Source organism: Prosopis cineraria, unplaced genomic scaffold (genome assembly GCF_029017545.1).
Source record: "Prosopis cineraria cultivar Desert tree isolate PC_DT_omini unplaced genomic scaffold, ASM2901754v1 PC7, whole genome shotgun sequence".
In the NCBI taxonomy this organism is placed as follows: Eukaryota; Viridiplantae; Streptophyta; class Magnoliopsida; order Fabales; family Fabaceae; genus Prosopis; species Prosopis cineraria.
In genome coordinates, this window is record NW_026555338.1 from 35,421,706 (window position 1) to 35,442,331 (window position 20,626).

A 20,626-nucleotide genomic window follows, 5' to 3' on the forward strand; every position below is an offset into this window, starting at 1 on the left:
ACCCTTTTAATCTTTTATAAATATTAAAAGTTTAAAATATTTTTAATTTTTATAGTTTTATTTTTAAAAAATATAAGGATTGGTATTTAAGTAGTTGAAACTATAGAGGCTGAATTGTAAAAGGCAAAATTTACTAAGTTACAATAAGTCAAAATTTAAGAATCGAGTTATAACTAAATTAAAATTATAGAGACCAAATGATTAATTTTTTTCAAAAATTAATATATACATATACATTGGTGGAATATATTATGTATGTATATGTATATACATACAGTGGCAAAGCCAAGATCTTGAGTTAAGAAGTGCAGAGTAATTTAATGAAAATTAATATTTTTAAAAAATAGTAATAATTTTGTTAGAATTAAAATTATAATAATATAAATAAATTTATTATCATTTTTCATTTTAAAAAAATTATATTAAATAAGTTGATATGAAATTTTATTATAAATATGCTCTTCATATCTTATTTAAATCATTAAAATATTATATATTTAATAATTTTTTAAACTTAAATATTTTTTATTTAGTTCAAAGGGGGCAAAATATTAAGATAGGGGGTATAAAGTTGTAAATTTTAGATGCCTCATTTATAATTTTCCTCAAAGTGAGGGGGTGCATTTGCATTCCCTTATCGTAACGTGGCTCCACCACTGTATACATGTACGTACATACACCCTTACCATTTACCACTAAGCCAACAACGCCCTACTTGCACCCCAGCTTGGATATTTTTATAATCAAAATTTTAATATAAATTGTAATTGATAGACAATTGTTTTATAATTTTTAATAGAATATTTTTTATAAGTTTAATATAATATTTTTAATTGCTTTAAAAATTGGACTGTAATATCCATGTTGAAAACAGATGTAAGGTTAGTGAAATTCTAATAAAGTTGATGAAGGTTCCTTATATTTTACTTCCATGTAATAATTGGATTGATAAATTTAGATTTAAATCTTACATTTTAAATATCACATTTAAAATTTATGCATAAAATTATTTCTCAAGAAAATTTAAAAATTTTCAAATAAAGAATGTAATGACTGCACAATTAACATGCTAGTTAAGCCATACTATCATGGCAATTAACATTAATGTCTCAACTTTAAAGTTAGCCATTACCATGTGTAAGAAAATAGAGTGCACAAACATACATTTGTTGACTTTAATGATGGTACCTGTAAGGCTGTTACATCTTAGACGTTTAACTCTTGAAGAAGTCAAATTAATCAAAGAATGATCGAGTTTAACTAACTATAATTGAATTAGATGATAGTTAGAGAGGGCTACTAGGCTATTTAGACTTAAGTATATAGTCTTAAGATTGGGTTCAAGGTAAAGTTTAGGCCATATAAGCCCAATATAGAGAGAGAAAAGTAAAAGAAGGATGGCTCTGCACTACACACCACAACATGTGCATCATTCATTATGGCGTAAAGTGCCAAGTAAGAGTTGAGGATCTCTTTATGCCATTCGCAGCAACGTGTGTAGCCTCTATCATGGCTCATGGATCAAGCAAGGTAAGGAAGGTGCTTTCTGTGCCATATATTGCGACATTTGTAGCGTGCGCCATAGTATGTGACATAAAATTATGATATATTCGCATAAGTATCAACTCAAAGATAGAAGAGAAAGAAGAGAGAGATTGAACAAAAGAGAGCCAAAGAGGCTGAGGGCTATGCTAGTACTTGCACATTCAAAGCTTTGGACATGATTTAGAGCCTCTAACCATTTAGGATTAATCATTCATACACCAAGTTGAGCTTAAAATCAAGCTTTGGAAGCATTAGTGGAAGAGTAAACCTTTGACCACTTAAAGATTTGAGGTAATCAGGGAAAATCTTATTTTCATGTGTAATTGTTCGCTAATTGATTTATGTTTTCAAAAATAAATTATTTGACATAATGATTGAATTGTATGATCATAAATATGTACAAATTGAATAAGGGATTTTGTTTACTAATTGGGTTATTAATATGATGTGATTAAATATGAGATGATTGTTTTGTTTAATTAGCATGGTGTGAAGTACATGAGAAAGGTGATAACATGCTTTGTGAATAGTTATGATGGAGAGTATGTGATTTCTGTTGATGAGAAGAATAATTTGTGACGCTTGCATGATTTAGCATGTCATGTGATTTAAAATAATAAGCTTGTTATTGTAAGTTACAAGCATGTATATATGTATGAGCATAAGGCATTGCATGATTTTTTGGGTGAGAGATTGGCCTAAGGAGAGGGGTAGATAAAAGTCACATGGTAACGATACTAATTGTTGAAATTGAGAAGTAGCCTTGTCTATTAAGGGACATCTTATTGTTTATCAAAGAACTTGAACCTAGCTATCTTCACCTGTTTGTCAAGGAAACTAGCTTAAAGTTTACAACACTCCAAGAATTAGAGAATGGGGAAGCCATGGTCTAAAAGTGAGTACAATGATATTTAGCCAGGTTACTCCTCACGATCAGTAAGCTTAAGTAGTCTATTCACATAAACGGAGCCCTATTTAAATTATATCACACAGTCTTAATTAAAAGATATGAAAATGATATAAAGGTGGCTTGATCATGCATTTTATCCGACATGTCACATGATTATTAAGTTTGTGACAAGTCATAATATTTAAATGTGCAATTGTCACATGATTGTTATTATTATGGTGGTGTATTATGATATGAGATTGTGAATTGATGGTACTTGTTCATAAAATGAATTGCTCATGTTTAATATAAGATATTATGTTCATACATTCATTAAATGTGCTAAATGTCAATTAATATATAATTGCATAGGATAAACGTTTATTGGTTACTGAGTGATTATACTTACCCTTTTCTTTTAATATTTTATAGATTATAGCTCTGGCGTTGAAAAGGAAAACATTCTGGAGGTTTAAGAATTGATTATCCCTACTGTAATTCCTCCTAATTCATTTTGATTTATTTATAACTTTATAATATTACTAACTAGAGACATATTTGAATTTATACTTGTACTAATATGATGCGCAATTGAAATTGTTGTATTATGTGTATCTTATGAGTTGATTTGTATAGGATCAAAAAACTAATATAAGTATAGTGATGATTTATAATGCCTATATTATGTATGGATACTAATTATTTGCAAATGCAAGATCTCTCCCTTCTGTTTTAATATTAAGGGGTTGAGAGTTAAAATTGAGATTTGAGTATTATATTGTACACATAGTATGTTGTTTGGATAATTCCAGGTACATTGAGTGTGTTCTACGCAAGGTATTAAAAATCAAACTGGTCATTAAACCAACCAAACTCAAGGGTCGAGGGCCATGGGTTCAATAAGGGGTTAAACCGAAGTCAAATCGATCATAATAAAATAATACAATTTAAATTAAAAACACATCAATTCTCAATATATTTATACATATCTAAGTCTTAATATATCATATAACATATAACAATAACTCCAACAATAATAAAACATAACAATATTTCTATATATATTTTTTTTAAATGAGGTTGACTAAATGATAAAAAAGTTTTAATGAGTTAAAATAATATAAATAAAAATTTATTTAAAATAAAAGATAATAAATAAAAGTGATATATTTTAAAAGTTATAAATAATTCAAATTAAAAAGTAATATAATATAATATATATTTATACTTTTTAATTTTTTTCTGTCCCCTCACCTAACATGAGTATGATTTATTTTTTTAGAGCTGGTAATTCAAGCGGGCCAAACTTATTCGGGTCGGGTTCAATTTGGACCATACTTGAAGTATCCTATCCCTTTTAAAAAGCCCATATAATTAAGTTTGGCCTCAACGCCTTCAAGTTTTGAGCTTATTCAAGCTAGCCTGAATACTCAAATTTTTTTAAAAATATTTTTATTTATTTTTTGAACCAATTTTATTCTTTAAATAATTCTATCAAACATAAAATATTATTTTAACTTTAAAAGAATAAACTAAAAATAATTTATTAATTTTATACTTAAGTAGCTCTGTTATTATTTTATTGTATTATATGTAATTTATTCATAAATGTTTCCTTTACTTGTAAATTAATGTCTTAATTGTTTAAATATTACTCTTATCATAGTCATATATAAATATTTTATATATTTTAATTAAATTATATTATTTTAATTATAATTAAATTAATTTTAATTCAATCACAGTTAGACTACTAACTTAAAATTATTGTCCCTATTAGTTTAAAATTTTTAATAACTTTTGAATAAATTATACTTTTTATTGTTATAAATGTAAGAAAAATAGCCATCATTATATTACATAAAGTAAAATTATTTAATCATGAGTAAAATATTATTTTTTGAAATCATTTTTCTTTAACTTTTTATGTTGCTTAACCCTTACATATAAGAAATTTTTAATCTAGTTTATTCTTAATTTTTAACCAAGTCTAGCATGGACAATAACCAAGTAATTATTTAATAATATTATTCTACTTATTATATTTATCTAGTAGTAGAGTTAAGAATTTGTACATACCTGAATTTTATTTTTAAAATTATTTTTGATTTTATTTTTGCTTTAAAATTAATTATCTTATTTAATAAAAAATATAAAATTAGTTTTTTATACACAAATGATGTATAGGACTCAATTTTTTTTTGTAAAAAAATTGGTTACTTGAAATATACAAATCAATATTAAAATATATATTAAATATTATTTTGAGATATTTTATTGATTAAAAATAATAAAAATATAAAAATATAACTATTTTGTAATTTTTTTAAAAAATAACTATAGTAATACACTCAAATATATAATATTTTGGTATAAAATAATATAAAACTTTAAAAATTAATTAATATTTATTATGTTTTATATATTTTTTAAAAAGTTGCCCGCAAGCTTAACCCGTTTTTCTGGCTCTACTGATCCCCAATTAGGCTTGGCTTGAATTTTCTCAAGCCTATTCGAGCTCAAATAAGCTTAAACATTAAAAAGTTAATATTTTTTTAGGCTTAGCCCTAAACTTTTTGGACGAGTTTAGTTTAGCCTGTCAGGTTTAGCCTAAATTATCAACTCTAATTTTTTTATACCTATGACTCCTATTGATCTATGATTATCATGTCAAAACTGAATATACATCTTGTGAGCAAATTAATTACACAAAGAAACAAGCCAATGTCCAATGGGTTTTATGCATGACTAAATTGTTTAGCCTTTTTATGCTCTTTTTCGGGACCATGCAATAATGCTTTTCTTTTTAACCTTTCCTTCCTGTTCATCTTCTTTATCCTTGTTGCTTCGTCCTCTTCTTCTTTTTAGCCTCTTTTTTCTTTATCTTCTTCCATCCTTTTCTACTGGGCAAGTAGACAAGCAATGCTAAGAGATATGGTGAGAGATGAGGGACTGCAATCACAAACGAGCCAATGCTCAAGCAATGCTAAGAGATATGGTGAGAGATGAGGGATTGCAATCACAAACGAGCTAGTGCTCACAGAAGACAAACGAGAGCTAAGAAGAGACTAAGAGGACAAAGGAGAGAACACAAGCACCAGAGGAAGATTTAAAAACTAAGGTTTTTAGTTTAGGGCTTTAGCCTTTCCTACATTCTTGTGCTATGCCTGTGTTTCAATTTTTTTTATTTCAACCCGTGTTGAATTGAGGGTTGGGCGAGTTAATCTGGGTTAATCTCAGGTTACTTAAGCCACAATAGAAAGAAAAATCATACTAAAAACATGGCCGAATCATTAGTTCACCGGTTAGACTGGCTGATCTGGTTTAATTTTAAAAATAATGGTTCTAGATGTTGGTTGTAGCTTTTAGAACAAGTATTGAGTTTCGGACACCCTTTGTGTAATGCCCTCACTGTATTACCATTCAATCTTCCACATAATCTCACAAGTTTTTGAATCATTTTCTTTGAAAAGTTAGGATTCCAATAAAAACTTTTAGAATTTTCTTTACAAAATGGCTTAACTTATTTCAAGCAACACACGTTGGAAGCATACAATTAAGAGTAGGCAAATCTCCAATGATTGCAACTTAAAATACTAAAATTTTCACAAAATAAGAGCTATGAGCCGTGGCTCATGGTATAGAGATACTAGCATCACGCTCTATGTTATGTGCTATGGCACACACACTAGAATATATTGTAAAAGGCAATTTCTAATGTGAATTTTAGACGTGCATCACTAATTGAAACCACAAGTTATTGGCCATTTCTAGGGTCTTGGCTATATTTAAATGGACAATATACACTTGATTAATCAATTATATAAGCAATCTAACATGCATACATACATTTGGCTTATAAATCTCCCATTTCACATAAAGTTGGATATATACTCATTATCTCATTTCAACCCACCAAATTCGACCAACTTTACATGTAACATACATAATACATTTCTACACACATAAATGCTCATCCATTAGCCTATATAGTTATTTTCACCATATACACATGATGGGCTAGGATACTAAAAATCCACACACATATCTATATTCACATGCTATGCATAACATTTGTTCCTGTGGAAACTTATATACATGCTCATAACTACTAATATACCAGTTCATTACACTCAAGCTTACAAGGATTGATCGAGAAATCACAATTCTCGCCTTGAATCTTTCCCTTTAATACCACTATTATCAGAACTGAAAAATATAAATAACTAATATAGCTCATTTAATGTCCATTAACACAAATAACTATGTCAAAGTAACAAAACCAAAGTAATTACATATATATATATATATATATATATCAAAAGTATATAGAATTTCCTCTTTTTAAAGTGTTTCCACATAATTACAAACAATAGCATGATCATCTATCAATTAAGCCTCTAAAGCTCTTCGATATGAAACTAAAGGCTCTAATGAATCAATCACATATTGATCCGAGCACATATTTGGTGGTATAAATACTCGGCCGAAGGTAATCTATCCCATTTATGGACTATAGTTTTCTTCATTTCATATGCTTGTGATAAAGACCTTGTTAAATCCTAACTGCACTTTAACAGGCATTAGGGAGTTGCCAAACTACCTAGATGTCTCATAGTAATAGTCCCAATATAATGCTATAATGGATTACCTATAATACCAACCCAAATATAATGCTGCATCGGATATTCTATGGTGTTAGCCTGATCATATAGATTTATTTACTCACATCTCCATACACACATTCACACATACCTTAAGTGAACTCCCACCCCCTATGATCATACTTTTCATATGCATTTCATTGTTTTTCCATAATTTATACCAATTATATATATATACACATATGTATAGATCAATCAAAATCAGTAATCATCGAACTTTCATTTACAAATCAATTTCATGTTAAAACAGTTTACAATGCAAAATCATACATAGAAACTAACAAAACAATGATTTCACAATTATACAATTACTTTTACATAATTATAATAGTTAATAAATATAATAAACTATGTAGTTATTTGAACCCTTCTATTCACAAGAAAGGGTTTCCTGTGTTCTAAAACCTTACTCAAACTCCTTTTCGCAATTTCAACACATCACACATGAGAATATACACAATTAAGGCACATATAGTCAATTATCTTATTTATTGAAAGTACTAATTACAGCAATTAAACACCTAATTGCCACGATTTCCCTTACCCACATTCATTCACAAATATTACAATCAATTACCACTCAGTACAAGTATTATCCTACTCACTATTAGGTTTCTCCCATTACTTTATTTCTAAATTAGGTTAATTTGAGTTTATAACTTTAAAGCTTTATCATTCTGACTTAAGCCAGACGTGAAGTCTTAATTTAATCTTAGAGAACCTTTCTATTACTATAGGGTAAGAAATCAACTCTTTAAAACTTTTGAATTCAATTTCTCACTAGTTTAAACTAAGAGAAAATAAGATAAAATTGTAGGTTAAGGCAGTACAAGACTTACCTAATAGGTAACAGGTCAAAAATGTCGTCTTTGCTCCTAAGATTACTTGCCTTTAGTAAAGTTCCTCTCCTTTCACTCCTTCTCATGCTTCTTTCTCCATTTTCCTCTCTATTCCCATGAGCAAGACACATTTTTATTCACCATATGTGTCACGACACATGGCACAGTAAGGGAATTCCTCACTGCACTTATACATGTTGATTTGCAGTGTCGTTTTCCTACTCAAATTTAGTCATACAATATTTCACCATATAAAATTCTAGTCTCGCATCAAATTACTAATTCATCCCTTAATTAGCTTTAATGCAAGAGTAAAAAATTCAGGATGTTACACCTTGTATTTTGAAAAGTGTGAAAATAGGTTTAGGTATCTAACTCACCTGTATCATATGTTTTGGGAGCAAAACTCATGCCATCAACTGGATCAAGAAAAAAACTTTCTATAAATACCTAAAACACCTCAATCGGACGTTGGATGAAGAAATGGAGCGCGTCAAAATTTTGCCCCTTTGCTGTCAAACTAGTAGCATATATGCTGTCAATTTGTGTAACGTGCCATGATGCGTCCTACAAATTTTTCTACTTGTGGGATTTTTTACTATGTTGAACCTTTTGCACTTCTAATAGTTTCCCACACTTTTGTAGTTATTTTCAATACTTAATTAGACTTGCTATTGTTCATTTGAAAGGTTTAGATTGATTTTAAAACTTGAGATCTTAACTTTGTGAAGAATGAGATTTGATTTCAAAAGCAATTTGAAAATAGTTAAGTATAGTTGGGAATCTGTTTGGATTAGTCTCTTGATTACTTGAAGTATTATGGTTAAGTTGTAGATTAGTAATGGCGACTTTACAGTACCTTTGATAACAATGCTAAACCTTATTTTTGCCTCATTATAATCTAATCACAGTAATAGATTCAGGTGTTTGATACCTGGTAGATATATAGAGCTATCTTTAGAGAGAAGAGGGAGAGAAGCAAACAAGAGAGCTTGTTCTGTTAATGTGAGTTTTTTATAAGGTAGTAAGAACTAAATGTTTGTGTGTTTATCAAATACCCCATATCACATCTTGATAATGGGTAGTTATTAACTACCCCCTCCAGTTATTCTAGTAACACCCACTTAGCCACATAATTATTTTAATGAATAATTATTTAATTGGACATAAATGGATTTGGGTCTCAACCTTCTTGGATCCATCAAGGGTGTAAACCCTCAACCCAACACCATGGTAGAAAAAGGCTTAACCATGATTATAAGAAACAAGATAAAATGAAAATTCCTTCAAAATGAGATCCCAATTAAACTCAAATTTTCAAAAATCATTAAGTTCAAAACAACAAATCAGAGTAATTAAACAAATGGAAGCATGAGGTAACCGTTTATAAAGTTACTCAATAGCACGAGGACAAAATAGTCACATACTACCATAGTTGAACTCCCAAGCAACTCCCAAGCCAGAAAGGCAAGCACATTCACCTTGAGAATCAACACAACACTATAATTCACAATTTTAAAGATGAACATCAAGATTACATAAATATTAATCACAATATCTTCTAGCCGTATCTCAAGCGCTAAAGGTTTATGTTAAACAATATCAAGTGTAGAATAAGTTTGACCATGCCATTGCAGAGAATTGCTCTCAATTCCAAATTTTATAAAACTATCCATTCGGACCAAAAAAAAAAAATTTACGTGGCTCTGATAACCTTGTTTGCAGGAGTTATGATAGAATTTGTTTTGTCAATCTTACAGCTTTGTGTGGCTTTGAACATCAAAAGAAGTATGGATCGGGATTTGGATGTGTACCGCAATCTGCTTTCCAAGTTGGTACAAGCAAAAGAGCTGTTGAAGGAATATGTTGACCGGTATAAGTCTGATCTTTCAATGTTTTTCAGTCATTTCCCCTTTCCCTCCTCCTGTTTCCCCCTTTTCAAAACCTTTCAGTTATTTTATTTTTAATGTGGCCTACTTGAGTTTCAAGTAGTAAATCTGCTAGTCCTGAATCAAATATACAATGTCCTTCTATAAATCTTTTCAAATAAAGCATGTTGCAACCTTCCCAGCAACTTGATGAAAATTAGGCCATTCTGCGGTGGCCTAGTTATCATTCCAAGAGGCATTATGATATCATTAGTTCCTTGTATTTATTTGTTTTTTGATATTTGCTTCAGGGAGAAGAAGAAAAGGGAGGAAGGGGCTGAATCACTAAAGGCTAACGAGGCAATCACAAAATGATTGGAACAAAATTAATTCTCTGACATATTGTCACGGAACGATCTCAGCTCGAAAATACATATACTTGACTTGCATTTTCTGCCGTCTGGGAGTTGGATAATCACAGTCGTGTTCTTTCCTTAGCCTGGTCATGCAGAGCGAAATTAGTCCTCAGCTGAAAAGCTTCAAGGCATACCGGCTGGCTTATCATTGTTCCTCTTATTCTTTGGTTATAAGTCAACCTGCAATTTTTACATGTTATTCTATGATATTTTGCTTCACGGATGCCACCTATCAGTAACTCAATTCGTTATCTAGACTTTTATGTACTTTTGCGTTTGTTTAATATTATGAAAGCTACAAGTGTCTCCCTTTCTAGTCTACAAGAGATGTTGAGAAAAGCAATTATTGTAGCAACTCTAATCGATTCGTCACTTCTGCTTACACAATGCTTTAGCTCAATTTAGTATCGATTGAAGTGGAGTAAGCAATTTCAACCTCATCATATATGCGAATTAACGCTAAGAAAAAGGGCTTAATTGCTAAGGGGCCTAACTAAGATGAGATATATCAACTTCATCTGGGATTCTAAATGTATCTGCAGCGCCAAACTTGCGATATTCCTCTGCTAAAGAGTTTTCCTCATCGCTATCATCATCTGCAGCATCGCTGTGACGTGGCGACATCGGATCAAGAACACTTCTGGACTTGCAATCACGAGTGGCAAGCATGTTGACCTGACCGTGGTGAGATATCTCTACGACAACAGTATCATCGTCCACCGGCAGAGGTTGCTTCCAAGGTTCCCCATCAATCCTCATGAATGTTTCTTCTGCTGCTCCTTTGTGAAACTCAAACCGAATTCTGCGTGCCTAATGCAATGGCCACATTTTATACATAATATACCGAAACCAATCTAATTTAGATTGCTAAGTGGCAGTTTGAGAATAAGAAGAAGAACGATGTTTAACCACAGCATATACCTGAGCAAGACGAGTTCCATGTCCTTTTGGAGCCAGCAAAACGAGGCCATGCCATGCGTTTCTGAAACCAACAATCTCTAGTAGACCATCATCCACAAAAGGGGGAGTCAAATCCCTCTGTCATTCCATAAAAAAGTATTGAGAGATTAATTAATAAAATAAATCTTGCATGAAAGCATTAGTTGCATTGCTTAAACTCAAACTATGAAGCAAGGGAATTTTTACAATTAGCATATAAAGTTTACATCACGTTGCTTCCTCGTATTTGGCGTACCCCAAGGATTCAGTCCGCCAGAAAAACTAGGCAGGTTAAGGCATACAATTGACCTGATACTGCATGTGCAATGGAGAGAGAGGTTACAATTGTGTTATCAAACAAGTAAACAATGCAAGAAACAAGTGGCGAGGAATAAATTAAATTAGGATTTACTTATCGGGCATAAGCCCTTTTAATACAAAATATCCATGCACAGGAATCGATTAGACAATAAACCACCATCAATTAGTCAACAAGAGCAGCAATTTGAAAACATGTTTGGTTTGACGTTAATCTCCAAAGTGATGCGCAAGATTTACCTGGATGGTATGTCCAGGTTTTCCCATTTATCACGTGCTTTCATGATTTTCACTTTTGCAAGAAGTGCTATGTTCCTGTATTAAAAGATCAAATTACAATCAATTCACAGAACTGCCAAATCCTGAAATGTTCAGTGTGAACTGTGAAGGATGGCCTGTCATGGATCAGTATAATGCCTGTATTTCTGGCGTAGATGCAACTACAATGGACCCTCCAAACTATCATGAAGACCAAAAATTTCAAAAACATCAAAACTTGTCTCAGCTATCCACACTTCCATAGGAACTGCATGTCTATATATTAACTTTTATTTTAACCTTAAAGATTGAACAGAAAAAGATGGTCCCAAACTTAATGTAGTTGAGTTATAGGCCACCTTACACAGGCATCGCTTCGATAATGGATTAGACACTGCTATCTGTTTGGCATAGAGATTTCCAAATGCTGATAGTTTTATTTACTGAGGCAATTAAACAATGACTGCACAGCTGGCCCAAAAAAAAAAAAAAAACCTGACTGCATGGACCTATAGATGAAAACTGTGTTGATCATATTCTATCAGCTCATTCTAAAACGACTAAGAAATACAATAAGAAATTGCAAGACTCGTGCATAGATAGAAAGCAGCTCGGCTAACTGAAAATGTGCAGCAAAAATCTCAAATTCAAACATTGCCTTACATTTAGTCAAAGCACCAGAACACCATTCTAATTACAGAATAGATCTGGAAAGTTCAACTCATGCAGCGCATATTCCAACCGCACGTATTCATGAATTTTACATAGACCTATTGTTCGTGAACATGAATTTATTGTGGTGAGTAAAGACGACCTGAAACTTATAAATAAGCATCTAACAATACTTGTGAGTGTGAACTGACCTTGAAGCATCTTGGACAAGAGAAGCAAAAAACCATCCTTGTTTGCAGCCAAGCTTTGCATAAGTGGTCTAAAATGTAGATTGAAGTTGAAACAGAAAATCAGTAAGAAGAAAAGTGAATGAAAATATATTCCTGTCTAAAATCGAAGTTCATAGATTCTATACTTCCATTCAAGAGTGGAAAAGCCAAACAAGCATTAGCTTTTTGTGCCTCGTGTATTCATTCACTACAGTTACTGAAGAAATAACAGAATACCTGATTAACCAGTTGATTTTTAAACTTTTCAGGATTCATTTTTCGTTCAGAGTGAAAGGCATAAGACACTTGAGCATCCATTCCTACAATCAGCAATCAAATATTTTTTTTTATCAACTATTGAAGTATTTTGTAACGGGAAAAATTTTTCTCCAGTATAATCAAAAGTCTAAAGCATTCTACAAAAAAACTCAACATATTCAAGCTAAGCAAAGAATCAATAGTAATGAGGTAGGTAATCAATTAAGTTTAATTAGTACACAAACTATAATATATATATATAACTTTTCCAGCACGGCATGTCTTTCAGATTATTTAGCAGAAGTTTTTATTTCCGAAGTTAATTGGTTGGCAATATGAATTTTACATCGTTATGGTCTCAACGTGCAACCTAAAAAGAGATCAAAGAATGGAAACATCAAATTGAAGATATTGCCATGACAGGATAAACAAAACAATTACCAATTCCATAACTTCAAAATAAATTTGATGCAATGGGGAAGGAAAAGGGGGAAGAGAATATAGAAAAGAGAAAAAGAAAATAGAGAAAATATAAAGAGAAGAGAGAAACTCAGAGGAAATGCAAGATAACATTAATTCTTATTTAATCAAATGTACATACAAAACAAATACGTTAAGACTTACTCCCTCCGTTCAAAAATATAAGGTATTTTTAATCGAGTCTCACTCTCTAATAAAGTAATTACCTATTTTCAAATTGACTCTATCTTTTCATATTTATCTCTATTAAATACCCTACAATAAATATAAAGTTATTATCAATAGGGGTACTTTTGAAAAAAAAACAATAATTATAACTCAAAAGATTAAAAATGCATTACATTTTTGAACATTTAACTTTTCAAAAAATGCCTTATATTTTTTAATGGAGGGAGTAAGACGCTATTTATAAGCCTCAACCTTACCCTAAAAATAAAATATTAAAAGCATAATATTTTATAATCCTAATCATTAAATGCAAATAATTTAAAATAATTTAAATGATAACATAATAATCTAAAAGATTACATTTATTTAAATCAAATCCTAAAATCTTTCTAATAAAATAAAAATCTCAAATCTAATTAATTTTGTATCCCATCAAAATCATATTGTCAGCAGCTTGAAACACCGTGGAGAAAACATTCTCACCCATACTGAAGTAGTTCCAAAATCCCCCACGAAAAGTATGGTACCCTTCCTGAGTAGCAGCAGTTAGAAGAGTTAGAAGCAGCGATACAAGAAAGTATAGTGAGTAGGAAATACAACAGCCCAAAAAAACAGAACAAAGAAACTTATAAAAAAGGACTATTGACACTTGGCTTTATAGTTAAAATTCTTATGTTATGGTTCAACAAATTGGAAAGAACAATTGTCTAAAATTGCATTTTTACAATGTCCAGTTATCAACAGAGCTTGCATTTATGATAGTTCAAAACGAATATAGCATATAAATCCAAGTGCTTTTCGTTTGAGTCCCTAGAGTTTAGTTATGAAACAGGAGTAATTTAAGATTGTAGCATATAGTGAATGGTATAATTGATGTTCTACCATATTAAGTACATCAGCCTCTGGTACACGACGGAATGCATGTAAAGAAAGTGGTAATTCAAGAGGAGCAATGGGGTCACAGGCACCATGATTTGGAACCTTCATCCTCATTAGAAGATGCCAGCTGAGAGGTTAGACAAACAATCAAGTATCAGCATACAACAATCTGTGAGTTAAATGTGCAAAAATTATAAAGAGATATTGGAACAAGAAGCATTCTTCAACATCCATATATTTAGGGGGATAAATACTTCAAATGCCCCATATTAATGAATAAAAAATTATTAAAAAACATGAAAGAACAGGATCAAAGTTCATTACTTGTCTATTTTCATTTCCTTGGCTTTCAATACTTGATCTAAAAATGCCTTGACCGAGCATTCATCTGTCCCTGGGTTCCTCTTTCCCTATAAATCAATTCAATGCATGTCAAGATTATCCAATGCCTATCAGATAGTTACTTTCCTCAACTAATATCAACTGCTAAATACATGTTCTTGATCATCTGTTTTTAATTTCTCTAATATAATATTTATAATCTTAGGTATCAGTGGAAGCTTCTGCAACTTATAGTAAAAGTTTAAATGCATTATTTTAAAACCGCAGATGTTTATTCCGGTGGATACACACAATCACACTTCAGGAGCAATTAAACAAACAAGGAACAGAAACTAGGACTTGAAATGCAGGTCTTAAAATAGAAAATCACTAGTGGTATCAGTATAATGTTTTACAAGTACTAGATAGTTCTATCAAAAGCAGGAAGAGAGAAATGTTATTTCCCACCCAGCCAAATGCAAAAGGAAGATTATTTCCTGTGCCCAAGGGAACTGTGGCTATTGGTGGTGGATGAGATAACTTAAGATCACAGACAACCCCAAGAAGCCATCCTGCTGTTCCATCACCCCCTGCAACCTAAAGGCGAGTTGTGCATCAGAAACTCTAAACAGGTTATGCATGTAAAATCTCTAAAACTAAAATAATGCAAAAGAGGAAATGAGTGTCTCAACTCACAATTAATCTCAACTTCTCCATAATTCTTGTGGCAAGTTGATCATTCTGACTCTTGCGGTTTTCTAAGTTAGCATAGACTCTGCTCAGCACCTTGTCAGGTCCCTCTTCCCCCAAATCGAAAACCTGACGATTACCCAACTCTCAGTCCCCTAAAAATGTTAGAGTGCCATACTTACAATGCATGTTTCATTTCCAAAGGGTCCTGCATAGATTATCAACTTGCCCATGATGAAATTATACCTGCTTTTCACTTAGAACAGTACGATATGTTTTTAGCAGGTCTCCTCCAAGTTGACCGCCACTCTTGGAGTTGATAAAAACTAGCACTGGACACGTGGGAGGATTATTAATTCCAAGATCATGGCTCTTAACCATCGACTCTGCAAAAAGCAAGTAATTTGGGATCTGAAAGTTCTTCATGAAGTTGGGGTCTGCGCTACCGCAAGCCATTGTCGCATGCAGCTTCAACACGGTTCACTACCTCAACAGATTAAAATAATATATAAGGGATTTGTCACTAATAAACCAGAAGCAAGGTAACAATTTATTCCACTCCGCAAATTCAATGATAGTCACAAGTTATGAAAACTTCAATCTCAGCATCCGGATTACTTAATATACGAACTTTTCTCTTGTTTATGGGAGAGCAATACTGCATGAGAATTCACCAAAAAGAAAATAGCAAAAAAAAAAAAAGTGGAACTTTCTTAGAACAGCTCAACAATACTCTAATCTAAATCGGTATTAAATACTGCATTAAAAAAATAAAATAAAAAGCTTTTGCTAACCGCTAACATCGAAGAGTGACTCCGAACTCAAATTTTTTATTTATTGAGCAAAGGTTGTTTAATGTAGGACCAATGGATTCATAGATGACAGCGAGCTTGTGCGTTTCGAGATTGCATATCCGGAACAGAAATGCAGCAGGAAAGTTGAAAAACCTCCACCGTACGGGAAAGCAAACAAGGAAGAATAAGTTTCAAAAAACGAAGTTTCCTTGGAAAGATCTTCATATGAGTCTGTTCATTGAACTCCACAAACAGTACATCATGCATCAAGCGATGAGAAAATAGAACACGAATCCTTGATGCGCATTTGCAAAAGTACGTCTCTTTTGCGGCCCTTAGAAGTAAGGACTGGGTACAGAATGCTTCAAGTTCGGATAAAGGGTAATTGACAAGAAAATAATGCAAACAGTAAGGGAGGGTGGTGGTGATTTACCTGGAGAACAAATCGTCGGGAAGATCTAGGTCAATGAGATCCAGGGGAAAAACGAACTTGTGAATGAAACGACGGAGTTGACTTTGTCATTGGTCGATGTAGAGACATAGGAAAAGATAACTGTTGCATGATTGTTCGATAAAAAGCATATTAAAAAAAAAAAGCAGTGAATGTGCATTAAAAGTTATGTTGACGGAATCCGCGGGAGGATTGAGGAGGGACGCGGGTACTGGGATCTTCAAATTGGAAGCGTCGGGTTTTGCTCCGGTGATTACTAATTATTGTGCCGTGCCTTCTCCATATTCAATGACGGAGATACTCACAATCTGACGTCGGATTTCCACTTTCCACCGAATGCCCATCGTCACTGCCATCCATCACATAATATTCAGTGAAATTAGGACATATAACAAACAAACAGATTACAAAGTAAAAACAATTATTTATATAAAATACATTATAATTTTTGAAAAAAAAAATAAAATCTCCCTAAATTATATAAATAATAATATGATCTTTAAAAATATCATAATTTTATTAAAGTCTTTGAAAACTTATGTGTTAATAAATTTTAAAGTGAAAAGATTATTTTACTTTTATTGAAAGTAATAAACTCCAATCATAATTTATATTTAAAAAATAACAACTTTTATTTTATGAATTAAAAGAATTGATTAAAAAATTATAACTTTTCAAGTGTAATTTTTATTATTGAAAAACAAGTGTCAATCATGAATTTTATTTAAAGAATAACAATTTTTATTCTATAAATCACAAGAGTTGAATAAAGAATCTTAATTTATCAATTAAAATTTTAATTATTAAAAAATAAGTTCTTAAAATAACAAAATCTATTCATAACTTTTGTTTAAGAAATGACACTTTTATTTAAGAGATCACAACTTGTTAACAAAGATAAAATAATCATTTGAATTTAAAATTTATTGACATAGCGGTTTCTAAAAACTTTAATAGAATTATGATATTTTGAAAGACTAGATTGTCATTTATATAATTTTGAGAGATTTTATTGTCATTTTTTCCATAATTTTTTTAGAAAATTACATATAAGATATTATAAATAAATTTTTATATAAAACATTATAAAGGAAAAAACAATTATTTATATATGAGACATGATAAATTTTGTAAGAAAATTATATTTAAGATATTATAAATTGTTAGAAAATATTTTTTTATATATAAGACAATATAAATAATAAATTTTTTAGGGTAACATTGGTAATTTTTTTTAAAAATACAAGTTAGAACCTTTCTAATTGTCATCATTTTTGTATTTTATTATTAAATTTTTAGAGAGGAATCCTCACTAATTAGAAAGAATTATATTATCTCACTAATTTTCTTAATTCTTAGACCATTTAAAAAGGATTATATTGAGTAAAATGTTATTCCTCACCAAACTTTCTCGCTAATTTCTTTTTTTAGAAATGAAACAAAATTTTTCTGTGAAATTCCTACCAAATGCAGTCATTTAGAAAGAAGTAACTAAGTCTTCACTAACTTAACTTTTTCTAGTAGTAGCATCAATCATAGTCATTAAAAAAAATTAAACTTCATATATTAACATTTGAGAATATTTAATTTTATCAATATTTAAAAATTCAATATGAAAATATTTTTGATAAAACTAATTGTGCTAGGGTTAAATGATTGAAAAGGCATTTTATAAAATTAAAGAATGAAAATGTAATTTTATATAAAGTTAAAGAATTAAAGTATATTTTTACCATGTAAAATTTGATTAAAAACAACTTTTATATATTAAGGGAGTTTATAAATTATAAGATTAGAAAAAATACTCATATGTTGACCATATAAATTATAAATACAAATGGAAGGCATAGAAGGAGCAAAATACAAGCGTTAAACCAAGCTGGTGGATGAAAGAGACTTTTATACATTTATATCTGAAGTAGAAAGATAATTTTAGGAGAAACTACTGATAAGAAGTAAAAAGATTATCATGAAAGGAGAAGGGTATAAGCACCTAGCCAAAGAAGCTATTATTTTAGTTCTCTTACTTGATTAATCAAATCAAATATGAATTTGAACTTTATAAAAATCTAAAAAACCATATAATTATACCTTTTTCATATTTGAGTTTATTTAGATGTTACATAGTGCCATTCATAAAATTATACTTTTTTTTTACATAAAGAATCAAATTATATCTATAACTACCTCTTTACTTGTAATTTTGCTCCAATCTAGACATAATGATTGTAATGTGTTGTAGAAATATTATTATGAAAAAGAGAAGGATGCTAGCATTTATATGAGGTAGACAGTGGCTTAGAGATGGGGATTATGATGTTTAACACAAGTTTCAAGTTTCGAAATTTGTTTCCATACCTTTCAATGCATCCCCACCTCTGTGTTTTGGAAAAGGCCATATATCCTGACGAATAAGTGAATTAATCCTTCAAGCATACCTTATTTGGGAATATTTCGATAATTGCATTGTCAATTTAGTTAATAATTCTAATTTAACATTGTCTTCTACCTCAAATTATCATCATAGTTACTGTGCCTCTTTGATTTCAGGGAAAGGTTATTACCATTGGAAGGTTGTGAGTTAACCGTCTTGCGTTGATGACTTATTGTGCCTCTTTGATTTCAAGGTTTTTAGTTTTCCAATTCTATGATGAATTATTGTTATAGTTGTCATATATGCCTTCGATTTTAGGGTTATGTTGTGAATTAACAAGGTTATGTTTTAATAAAATCGATAACTTCATCTTGAAGGACCAGATTCTCTCCCTCCCTCCTTCCAATATCTGTGGCAGATTGTTTGGGTATCTGCTTACTAAGATCGGAACTAACGATGGCAAGCTTGAAAAGGTGCAAATGTCTGGGGCTATACTCAAGTAAACGTGGATATAAATATTTTATGTCACAAGCCTCGCCTAAAGAAAACAGAACAGTCATGCCTTTAGGTTGTTTTGGGTATTTTCCAATGACTTGTGTCTCATAATATAATATATTTTTTTCTTCGTTTAGTAGTCTGTAAACTCATTTATATTAGTTGACAGTTTTTGTCTTCTTGATTTTATATCCTACACGGGCTTGGCACTTCCAGGTCAAAGCAAGCACCCTATGGCATGATTTTAGTACGATCTCTCTGCTAGATCCCTTATATGGTTTTAGGCAAATGATAAATTGAGTTTAAGGATTTTTCCTTCTTCATGCATCTTTGTGCAAATGACCTTAGTATATTTTCTTCTATTGGTTATGACTTTTATATGAACGAAAATGGGATGCTTCAAGAAGAGTAACAAAAGCCTCAATTATACTATTGGTAAATTTTGGTTCTTTTGAGGAGGAATTTTGTTTGGTCATTCACATCAGCGATTTTCTTTCGCGCCAATTTTTTCAGACAACAATAAATAAAAGTTTTCTTCTTTGCAGTGGTTTGTTTAAACATAACACACACAACATAATCTTGATTAACAAATCAACCTTCGTTGACTCATTATACTACTCCTAAACAACGGCAGGGCCTAAATTATTAAAACCCAACCTAGTCAAAACGGATCATTTGTCAGTGTGTCCAGCAGGTGTCCCCCTAAAACTTCACATTCAATCCCTTATTTCACCCTTTCATTAAAAAAAAATCACACAAATCTTCCTTCTCAAACTTAAACGAACTGACCCAACATTCCTTTCTGGGACAAATAGACCCATGATTTGTGATCATTCAACTAATTGCCAAGTCTGGTTTAAAAAAAATAACTAATTGCCAAGCTTGGATCAAAACTACAACTCACCAATAGCACAAAATGGTAAAAAAAAAATTGCATTTACACACAAATGAAATAGACAAATACATACATGATCTATACTTACAGGAACATGCTTATTGTGTCAAATTACAAAAAAAAAACACCATTTCAGAAGACAAATTATTCCTTGCTAAATTTTCCCAACATGTTCAAATTTTTTTCTGCCCCGAGAGACCGTGC

At 31.0% G+C, this 20,626-nt stretch overlaps 1 protein-coding gene across 4 annotated transcripts; it reads right to left on the reverse strand.

Annotated features, from left to right (window-relative positions):
• Nucleotides 1–10,551: 10,551 nt before the first annotated feature.
• On the reverse strand, nucleotides 10,552–16,986 carry LOC129315919 (diacylglycerol kinase 5-like). Of its 4 annotated transcripts, none has more exons than XM_054960078.1 (13): nucleotides 16,641–16,986; nucleotides 15,660–15,799; nucleotides 15,420–15,542; nucleotides 15,192–15,320; nucleotides 14,727–14,812; nucleotides 14,406–14,529; nucleotides 14,007–14,055; nucleotides 12,855–12,937; nucleotides 12,600–12,667; nucleotides 11,719–11,793; nucleotides 11,388–11,475; nucleotides 11,143–11,259; nucleotides 10,552–11,031 (listed from the first exon to the last, which is right to left on the reverse strand). In XM_054960078.1, the coding sequence occupies exons 2-13, from the start codon at nucleotides 15,792–15,794 to the stop codon at nucleotides 10,711–10,713; spliced, it is 1,398 nt and encodes a 465-aa protein (XP_054816053.1). In that variant the 5' UTR covers nucleotides 15,795–15,799; nucleotides 16,641–16,986; the 3' UTR covers nucleotides 10,552–10,710. The 4 variants fall into 4 exon arrangements, with proteins under 4 accessions (XP_054816053.1, XP_054816050.1, XP_054816051.1 ...); XM_054960075.1 differs by having other exon boundaries at nucleotides 15,660–15,896; XM_054960076.1 differs by having other exon boundaries at nucleotides 15,660–15,900.
• Between the last annotated feature and the right edge of the window lie 3,640 nt (nucleotides 16,987–20,626).

Excerpts from the sequence above, each read along its gene's own strand:
- LOC129315919 (XM_054960075.1), bottom strand. The coding sequence starts at position 15,869 with ATGGCTTGCGGTAGCGCAGACCCCAACTTCATGAAGAACTTTCAGATC. Across the intron at positions 15,543-15,659 it reads CTGTTCTAAGTGAAAAGCAG|GTTTTCGATTTGGGGGAAGA; the intron begins GTATAATTTCAT and ends GGTAATCGTCAG. Across the intron at positions 11,260-11,387 it reads ATACGAGGAAGCAACGTGAT|AGGGATTTGACTCCCCCTTT; the intron begins GTAAACTTTATA and ends ATGGAATGACAG.